This window comes from Colobus angolensis, unplaced genomic scaffold (genome assembly GCF_000951035.1).
Source record: "Colobus angolensis palliatus isolate OR3802 unplaced genomic scaffold, Cang.pa_1.0 Scaffold39, whole genome shotgun sequence".
NCBI lineage: Eukaryota > Metazoa > Chordata > Mammalia > Primates > Cercopithecidae > Colobus > Colobus angolensis.
The window spans coordinates 1,674,002-1,684,035 of NW_012117265.1; the positions used below are offsets into that span (position 1 = coordinate 1,674,002).

Here is a 10,034-nt window from a genome sequence, read left to right on the forward strand (position 1 = left end):
TGCCTGTAATCCCAGCTACTTGGGAGGCTGAGGTAGGAGTATCGCTTGAACCCAGGAGGCAGAGGTTGCAGTGAGCCAAGATCACGCCATTGTACTCAACCTGGGTGACAGAACAAAACTCTGTCTCAAAAAAAAAAAAAAAAAAAATACAAAAATTAGCCTGTAATCCCAGCTACTCAGGAGGCTGAGGCAGGAGAATCGCTTGAACCCGGGAGGTGGAGATTGCAGTGAACTGAGATTGCGCCACTGCACTCCAGCCTGGGTGACAGAGCAAGACCTGTCTCAAAAAAAAAATAAAAATGTTCAGGCCAGGCGTGGTCGCTCACCAGCCAAGTAATACCTTGGTATTACTCCCAAAGTAATACCAGCACTTTGGGAGGCCAAGGTGGGCAGATCACCTGAGGTCAGGAGTTCGAGACCAACCTTGTCAACATGGTAAAACCCCATCTCTACTAAAAATACAAAAATGAGGTGGGTGTGGTGGCATGCACCTATAGTAATTCCAGCTACTTGAGAGGCTTAGGCAGGAGAATCGCTGGAACCTGGGAGGCGGAGGCTGCAGTGAGTTGAGATCTCACCACTGCACTCCAGCCTGGGCAGCAGAGCGAGACTCCATCTCAAAAACAAAAAAAGTTGAGATTTCGTTTCGGTGCCCCCAGTGGCTGTAGTCACTGTCATTACTTATGGGTCAGACAGACCCAGCGCTGGCCCCGCATTCACCCTCACTGCCTCTCTCTGTTGCAGGAAGCCTTGGGAGCAGGTCCCCAAAAAGCCAAAGCGGAAGAAAAGTAAGTGGAGGCTCAGCCTGGGGGAGGTGGGGAGAGTTGGGAGTGGTGGGAATATGGAAATTGAGGCCCAGAGAGGCCAGGTCGCTGCCCTGGGCAGCACAGTTGGAACCGGCAGAGCCAGACTTCAAACCCAGGTCCGCATGTCTCATGTCTCAGGCAGTGTCCTTGGCTCCCTCAGTCTTTTGCTCCCGGCATGGGAGTCAGCCAGGGGAGAGCCGAGCAGAGGGAACAGCTTGTGCAGAGCCCTAAGGGCAGGGGGAGCCAGGCACTGGTGGTTAGAGGGGAGGTCTGGAGCTTGCCCCTCCTGTCTTGCTGGCCACCAGTCGGTGGGAGTCTGAACAGCCAGGGTCTGTACAGCTCTGAGCCCTGGAGCTAGGGGTCGCAGGCCATGTCCAGCAGGGTGAAGGCCAGCTGGTGGCAGTGATCCCCTCCCCTTCTTAGGATTCTTCAGAGGCGGGGGGAGCCATGACCTTCACCCTGAATCCTCAGGGGAGGAGGAGCGCAATAAGGAGGGAAAGGGCTGGGCTGGAGAGGCGGCTGTGGGTGATGACTCTGTTGCCCTCATGGTTGGAGACTCTGGGCGCATTCCCTAGACCCAAACACCTCTTCTGGGCCCCTCTTCATCTCCCGGCCCACAGGAGTGGGGGATATGCTGTCCTCGCACTTGGCCGAGGGACCAGGACCATCACACAAGTCAGATACCATTTCCCAGCACTCACTGTGTGCCCAGCCTTGTTCTGTGTCCTGGAGACGTCTTCACTCCCTCCCACCTGCCTGGCAGCCCTCAGGGATGGGAATCCCTTATTCTCCCCAGCCCAGAGGAGGCCCCTGGGACTCAGAGAAGCTGAGTCACTTGCCCGGAGCTACCCAGCTTGGAAGGGGCAGAGCCAGGATTCAAACCCAGGTGGTCCGGCTCCACCGTGCCCACCCTTTACACAGCGTTGTTTCATCCAGCAAATGTTCCTGGAGCACCTGCTGTGTACCAGGCCCTGTGGGGGCACTGGGGGTACAGGAGGAACAAAACAGCAATGTTCCTGCTCTTGAGGAGCTGACATTCTGGTGGGAGAGACAGACAGGGCACATGTAAACAAATGGCCACAGATGGCATCTAGGTACTACCTGGAGAAAACGGACAGCAAGCTAAGGTTGGCTAGAGTGACTGGGCAGGGAGCGGCCTCTCGGAGAGGGTGCATTTGGGGGAGACCCGAGTGAAGTGGGGAGGGAGCAGGACAGTTATCTGGAGGAAGCAGGCACAGCCCGTGCCAAGGCCCTGAGTGGGCCACGCCTAGCCCGCTCCAGGAACAGCGAGGAGGCTGTGTGGCTGGAGTGGAGTGGAGTCACCAAGCGGGTGAGGGCCAGGAGGTGACAAGTCACAGTGGGCCCTGTGGGCCGAAGGGAAGACTTTGGCTTTTACCCTGAGGGAGGTGGTCTTGCTGTGTCGCCCAGGCTGGAGTGCAGTGTCGCAACCTCGGCTCACTGCATCCTCCACCTCCCGGGCTCAAGTGATCCTCCTACCTCAGCTTCCCAAGTAGCTGGGACGAAAGGCATGCACCACCATGCCTGGCTAATTTTCGTATTTTTAGTAAAGATGGGTTTTCTCCATGTTAGCCAGGCTGGTTTCAAACTCCTGGCCTTAAGTGATCCACCCGCCTCTGCCTCCCAAAGTGCTAGGATTGCAGGTGTGAGTCACTGTGCCTGGCCCTCATGGTGGATTCTGAGCAGAGGAGGGAACAGACTTGACTCGGGTGTTCACAGGCGCCCTCTTGCGGCTGCAGGGGCTCGTTAGGGTGGGAGCCTGAGAGTCCTGGGCCTGAGGACTGCGCTGGTCTAGGCATTTGATGAAGATGAGAACAATAATAAGCAGCTAACAATTATTATGCACCTACTGTGCGCCAGGCTCCACTGTTTACATGACTTGGCCAATAGAACAGTCTGCATTACCTACAGGGGGTACTTCTCCTCTCTGAGCCTCAGTTTCCCCCTCTAAACTGGGTGCAGGCCTGGATGGCACTCAGGAGGGCCTCCCAACCCATGGGACCCATAAGGCCCCGGTGGTTCAGGCAGCCATGTCACCATGGGCTGAGCCCCGTCCCTTACACCCACCCCTCGGCCCCGGTCCACAGGGCGGCGACGCAACGTGAACTGCCTGAAGAACGTGGTGATCTGGTACGAGGACCACAAGCACCGCTGCCCTTACGAGCCGCACCTGGTGGAGCTAGACCCCACTTTCGGCCTGTATACCACGGCCGTGTGGCAGTGCGAAGCTGGCCACCGCTACTTCCAGGACCTGCACTCGCCCCTGAAGCCCCTCAGCGACTCAGACCCAGACAGTGACAAAGGTGGGTCTGTGGGGCGAGGGCACATCGGGGGCCGCCCGTGTCTGGGGGCTTCTTACTAGCCCTAGGCTAGCGTCACAGACAGAATAGTGGCCACAGTGGCTCTGGCACTGGGACAGAGCAGGGACACGGTGGGCCAGGCCGAGCCCTTTGTGGCCTTGCCCTCTGAGTCCTTACAGAGCCTGAACGGGGAGGCAGTCCCTCTTTACGGAGCAGTTTGCCCATCTGTGCCCAAGGCCAGTCCCGAGCAGGGCTGGCTGAGGGCCCAGGAGCCCTGGCTTGGCAGCTGGGGCGGGGGCAGGCCTGCTGGGGCAGGGCTCGGCCCCCACAGTGAAACGGCCGCCTAAACCACCCAGGCCTTATGGCTCCATGGGCTGTGATGCTCTCCTGAGCCCTGGCTAAGCTGGCCGCTACCTCCTTTTTGATTTTCTCCAGCTCCCAGTTGCGTTCTCTCACCTTCTGCCTTTCCAGGCTTCGCTTCTTGCCTTCCCCCTCCATTCTGTTCCCCTCCTGTTCCCCATTTCTCCTCCCTTGAGCTGCCTCTGGCTCCTTCCTTGATCTTTCATTTTCTTTGTCTCATCCTCCCTCCCTCTCTTTCTCTTGTTTCCTTCCGTTCCCCTTTCTCCTCCTCCATCCCCACCCTCATGGTCCCTGCCTCTTTCCTTCCCATCCCATGGGGCAGGCACTCAGTGAGGGAGGCCCAGTTGGCCCCGGTGAGTGGTGAGGGGGCTGCTGGCAGCCTCAGGGGTTTGGCATTGGCTGGAGAAGGAGTGTGGGGCACACTGCCAGGCGTCCTGTCAGGGCTGAGGGTGGGGCAGTCACCCGGGCTGAGCCTGCGCTGGCTGGCATCTTGGAGCAGGTGGCATCCCAGCTGGCCGAGGGGAAGCCGAGGGTGAGAGGTGTTCCGGGTGGGCGCCCCCGCCAACGACCATCCCACCAAGTGTTGGCCAGGCTCCCAGCGTGCAGTGGCCCCTCGGCTGCCCTGTCCCGTGATCTGGGACATTCCACCCTCCTCTGCCTTTTACTGCCCCCCTCACTGTGTGCCACTCCTGGCCCTGCCCAGAGCCACCATGAATCTTCTGCATGGCCTTGTCATCAGCCCCACTTTGCAGTCAAGGAACCCTAAGCCCCAGGAGTGATCTGACTGGCCCATTTGGTGATGGGTCAGGCTGGGGTGTGGGTGGTGCCCAGAGCAGCTTCCTCATGCCCCAACTCACTCTTGTCGTCCAGGCTAGAGTGCAACGGCGTGATCTCGGCTCACTGCAACCTCCAACCCTCAGGTTCCACCGATTCTCCTTCCTCAGCCTCCCGAGTAGCTGGGATTACAGGCACCTGCTACCACACCCAGCTAATTTTTGTATTTTTAGTAGACATGGGGTTTCACCATGTTGGCCAGGCTGGTCTCAGACTCCTGACCTCAGGTGATCCACCCACCTTGGCCTCCCAAAGTTCTGGGATTACAGGCATGAGCCACTGCACCCAGCCTTATTTTATTTTATTTTTTTGAGACAGAGTCTCTCTCTGTCACCCAAGCTGGAGTGCAGTGGTAAGATCTTGGCTCACTGCAACCTCTGCCTCCCGGGTTCAAGCAATTCTCTCACCTCAGCCTCCCCAGTAGCTGGGATTACAGGCATGAGCCACCATGCCCAGCTAATTTTTGTATTTTTAGTAGAGATGGATTTTCATCACTTTAGCAATGCTGGTCTTGAACTCCCGGCCTCAAGTGATCCTTCTGCCTCGGCCTCCCTTAGTGCTGGGATTACTGGTGTGAGCCACTGTACCTGGCTAATTTTTTATTTTTATTTACTTTTTTAGAGACAGGGTCTCACTCTGTTGCCCAGGCTGGAGTGCAGTGGTGCAGTCATAGCTCACTGCAGCCTCCAACTCCTGGGCTCAAGTGATCCTCCCACCCTGGCCTCCTGAGTAGCTGGTAACACAGGTACACACCACCACAGCCAGCTAATTTTTAAATTTTTTGTAGAGACGGGATCTCACTGTGTTGCCCAGGCTGGTCTCAAACTCCTGGGATCTAGTAATCTTCCTGCCTTGGCCTCCCAAAGTGCTGGGATTACAGGCATATGCCACTGTGCCTTGCCCATGACTATTTCTGTTGGTGCTGTCATTACCTGGGGAGAAGTCTGGGGTCAGCCAGACTTAGCAGATGCTGCAGTCAGGTGGATGCAGACGCTTGCTCTGGCCCTTCCCTCCGCTTATTAGGCGACTGCCCCTCCTTCAGGATGGTGCCGGGGGTTTGCCCACCCTGCAGAATACAGGACAAGGGAAAATTATTTACAAAGAGGGGGTGATCCTCCTTATCCCCAACCCTGCGGCCACCCCAGGTCCATCAAGAGTGGGCATCTCACTGCCCTGAATGGCACTGAGATGATAATAATAGGAAACTTACAGGGTGCCTACTTTCAGTCTCCTGCTGTCCTAAGCCCTTATACATATTTACTCACTAAAGACCCAAAACAAAGGCTGGGCGCAGTGGCTCACACCTGTAATCTCAGCACTTTGGTTTTGTTTTGTTTTGTTTTTGAGACGAAGTCTCGCTCTGTTGCCCAGGCTGGAGTGCAGTGGGGCAATCTCGGCTCACTGCAACCTCCGCCTCCCAGATTCAAGCGATTCTCCTGCCTCAGCCTCCTGAGTAGCTGGGACTACAGGCATACACCACCACTCCCAGCTAATTTTTGTATTTTTAGTAGAGGCAGGGTTTCAACACGTTGGCCAGGATGGTCTCGATCTCTTGACCTTGTGATCTGCCTGCCTTGGCCTCCCAAAGTGCTGGGATTACAGGCTTGAGCCACCACGCCCAGCCAATCTCAGCACTTTGGGAGGCCAGGCAGGTGGATCACTTGAGCCCAGGAGATCAAGACCAGCCTGGCCAACATGGTGAAACCCCATTTCTACTAAAAATACACAAATGAGCTGGGCATGGTGGCGCAAGCCTGCAATCCTAGCTACTTGGGAGGGTGAGGCAGAAGAATCACTGAAACCCAGGAGGCGGAGGTTGCAGTGAGCCAAGATCGTGCCACTGCATTCCAGCCTGGGCAACAGAGCAAGACTCTGTCTAAAACAAACAAACAAACAAACAAAAACAACCAAAACACTCCCAAGGGCCAGGTACAGTGGCTCACACCTGTAATGCCAGCCCAGCACTTTGGGAGGCCAAGGCAGATGGATCATTTGAGGCTAGAAGTTCGAGATCAGCCTGGGCAACATGGCAAAACCCGGTCTCTACTAAAAATACAAAAAATTAGACCGGTGTGGTGGTGCATGCCTGTACTTCCAGCTACTTGGGAGGCAGAAGCATGAAAATCACTTGAACCTGGGAGGCAGAGGCTGCAATGAGCCAAGATCGGGGAATGGAGATTCATTCATTTATTGGAACGAACGCTCACTGCGCACCAGGCAACCTTCTCAGCGTGGCGGGCTCTGCACAGGGACCCCACAGCCTTACAGAGTTTACATTCTAGAGGGGAAGTGGATTGTAAGCAGGATAAACCAGTAAAAATATAGAACATAGTCCGGGCGCAGTGGCTCAAGCCTGTAATCCCAGTACTTTGGGAAGCCAAGTTAGGATTGCTTGAGGCCAGGACTTAGAGAACAGCCTGGGCAACATAGTGAGACCCCATCTCTAGCAAAACAATTAAAAAGTTAGCTGGGCATGGTGGTGCACCTCTCCCAGTGCTTTAGGAGGCTGAAGCAGGAGGATTGCTTGAGCCTAGGAGCCCGAGGCTGCAGTGAGCTATGACTGTGCCACTGCACTCCAGCCTGGGTGACAGAGGGAGACGCTGTCTGAAAAAAAAAATTAATTAATTACAATATAGGCCAGGTGTGGTGGCTCACGCCTGTAATCCCAGCACTTCGGGAGGCTGAGGCGAGTGGATCACTTGAGGTCAGGAGTTTGAGACCAGCCTGTCCAACATGGTAAAACATCGTCTGTACTAAAAATACAAAAATTGGCGGGGCATGGTCAGGCACGCCTGTAATCCCAACTACTCAAGAGACTGAGGCAGGAGAATCACTTGAACCAGGGAGGTGGAGGTTGCAGTGAGCTGAGATTGCACCATTGCACTCCAGCCTGGGCGACAAGAGTGAAACTCCCATCTCAAAAATAAAATAAAATATAGAGTGCACTGTAAGGTGGTACGTGCTTTGGGAAAAAATAAAGGAGGGAAAAAGGAACTATTTGAGGCAGAATGGTCAGGAAATTCCCCCTGAAAAAATACCCTTTAATGAAGGGTCTGATGGAGGGGAGGGAGGAGCCCTCTCAGATGTCAGACAGAAGAGGATTCAAGCCAGCCAGGCGCAGTGGCTCACGTCTGCAGTCCCGGCAGTTTGAGAGGCTGAGGCAGGCGGATCACGAGGTCAGGAGATCAAGACCATCCTGGCTAACACGGTGAAACCCCATCTTTACTAAAAGTACAAAAAATTAGCCAGGCGTGGTGGCAGGCGCCTGTGGTCCTACCTACTTGCGAGGCTGAGGCAGGAGAATGGCGTGAACCCAGGAGGTAGAACTTGCAGTGAGCCGAGATCGCGCCACTGCACTTCAGCCTGGGTGACAGAGCAAGACTCTATCTCAAAAAAAAGAGGATTCAAGCCGAGGGAATGGCAAGTGCAAAGGCCTTGAGGCAGGAACCTATCTAGTGTCTCCAAGGACATTAGGAGAGGAGGCGAGGGCAGGAGGTGATGGAACACCTCCTGAAACAGACACACCCCGCTCTTGTGATCTGGCATAGTAGTTTGTTTCCCACACACAAAGCCTGGTGCTTCCATCCTGCAGACTGCCTTTCATCCGTGGACCCAGGTTCTTTCCTTTCTATGGCTCCAGGCTCCTTCTGGATCCTGGCTGGCTGGCGGGGAGAAAAGTGGAGGCTCAACCTTGGGAGCACCTGTTCACTTGCATTCCATTGGCAGGGTCTCAGCCACATGGCCACACCTACCCGCAAGGGATGCTGGGAAGTGTAGTCAGTGCTGGTGCCAGGAACAGAGGGATTTAGTGAGCAGCTAACCTGCCTTTTTTACAGGAGGTAAAGAGCAGGTTCTCAGGAGCCGGGGACCCAACAGAAGGGACTGCCCTGGCCCTGGCAGGAGGCTGGTGGGGCCGTGACTAGCATCTGCAGGGGAAGTGGGAGAAGCGGTCAGGCTGCAGGTGGATGTAGTTTGGATGCAGCACCAACAGGTTTTGCTGACAGATTGGAAGTGGGTGTGAGAGAGAGAGAAGTCAAGAAGAGCCCCAGGACTTTGGCCTGAGCCACTGGAGAGACTGAGCTGCCATCCGCTGAGTCAGGGACACCGGTGAGCAATGCAGGCCTTGTGGGAGGGAAGATACAGAGCTCAGTGTTGCAGATCTGAGTTTGAGATGCCTGTGAGACCCTCTTAGGGGGCCAGTGAGATGGAAGAAGCTGGAGCTCGACATGGAGGTCTAGGCAGAAACTGCATATGGAGTCACCAGGCCATGGGTGGTTGTAGTGATAATAAGAATACATACTTAGCTGGGCGCGGTGGCTCATGCCTGTAATCCCAGCACTTTGGGAGGCCGAGGCGGGCAGATCACCTGAGGTCAGGAGTTCCAGACCAGCCTGGCCAACATGATGAAACCCCATCTCTGCTAAAAATACAAAAAAATTAAAAATAAATAAATTAGCCTGGCGTGGTGGTGCATGCCTGTAGTCCCAGCTACTCTGGAGGCTGAGGCAGAAGAATCACTTAAACCCGGGAGGCAGACGTTGCAGTGAGCTGAGATTGCACCACTTCACTACAGCTTACACAACAGAGCAAGGCTCTGTCTCAAAAAAACAAACAACAGCAACAACAAAAAAAACCCTCTTGAACAGTTCCAAACTGGTGAACACATTGAGATGCTGGGACGGTGGTGCCCCCAGAGAGGGCATGGAAGCACTCACCATCCCCCCGTATCTTGCCCTGTGCCTCTCTTCCCTTTGGCTGTCTCTGAATTGAATCCTTTATAATAAAGGTGCAGTCATAGGTAGAGCCATTTTCTGAGTTCTGTGAGTTGTTCTAACAAATTATCAAACCTGAGGATGGAGTCATAGAAACCCCCAATTTATAGCCCATTGGTCAGACATACAGGGTAGCCCGGGACTTGCAGCTGACATCTGAAGTCAGGCGATCTTGCGGGACTGAGCCTTTAAGTTGGAGGATTTGATGCCCACTCCAGGAAGATAATGTCAGATTGGATTGAATTATTGGACATTCAGTTGGCATCGAGAATCGGAGGGTGGCCTTTAACCCCATCAGCCTGGGCAAGCCTGGGGGTAAGGTGAGCACTGAGGAGAGGCACCGGGCTGAGCCTTCCAGGCCTGCAAGAACCAAATAAACTTGGAAGGAGCCACCAGGAAGGGCCCAAGACACCAGAGTGTGGGTCTGGGGGCTAAGAGAGGAGAGTGTGCCTTGGAGTAGGGGTAGTCAGCTGGGCCAGTCATCTTGGAACAGTTAGGGACAGTGGGGATTGAGAAGTGATTGCTGTTTTAGGCAGTGAGAGGGTCACAGTGTCCAGCCCCTGAAGAGCCTGCAACAAATACCAACTGCTGGCCGGGCATGGTGGCTTACACCTGTAATCCCAACACTTTGGGAGACTGAGGTGGGAGGATCACTAGACCCCAGGAGTTCAGGGCCAGCCTGGGTAGCGTAACAAGACCTGATCTCTACTTGGAAAAATCGGGGCCTCACGAGGTGTCTCATGTCTGTAATTCCAGCACTTTAGGAGGCCCAGGCGGGCGGATCACCTGAGGTCAGAAGTTCGAGACTAGCCTGGCCAAAATGGGGAATCCCGTCTGTACTAAAAATACAAAAATTAGGCAGGTGTGGTGGTGCGTGCCTGTAATCCCAGCTACTTGGGAGGCTGAGGTAGGAGTATCGCTTGAACCCAGGAGGCAGAGGTTGC

The 10,034-nt window shown here is 54.9% G+C and overlaps 1 protein-coding gene across 1 annotated transcript in view; it reads left to right on the forward strand.

Annotated features, from left to right (window-relative positions):
• ZNF653 (zinc finger protein 653) overlaps positions 1 to 10,034 on the forward strand; it is a 23,566-nt gene that overhangs the window by 8,348 nt on the left and 5,184 nt on the right. Inside the window, exons 3-4 of the mRNA XM_011954950.1 lie at positions 745 to 788; positions 2,912 to 3,127. Coding sequence (XP_011810340.1) covers positions 745 to 788; positions 2,912 to 3,127 — 260 coding nt within the window. The remainder of the gene's footprint in view (positions 1 to 744; positions 789 to 2,911; positions 3,128 to 10,034) is intronic.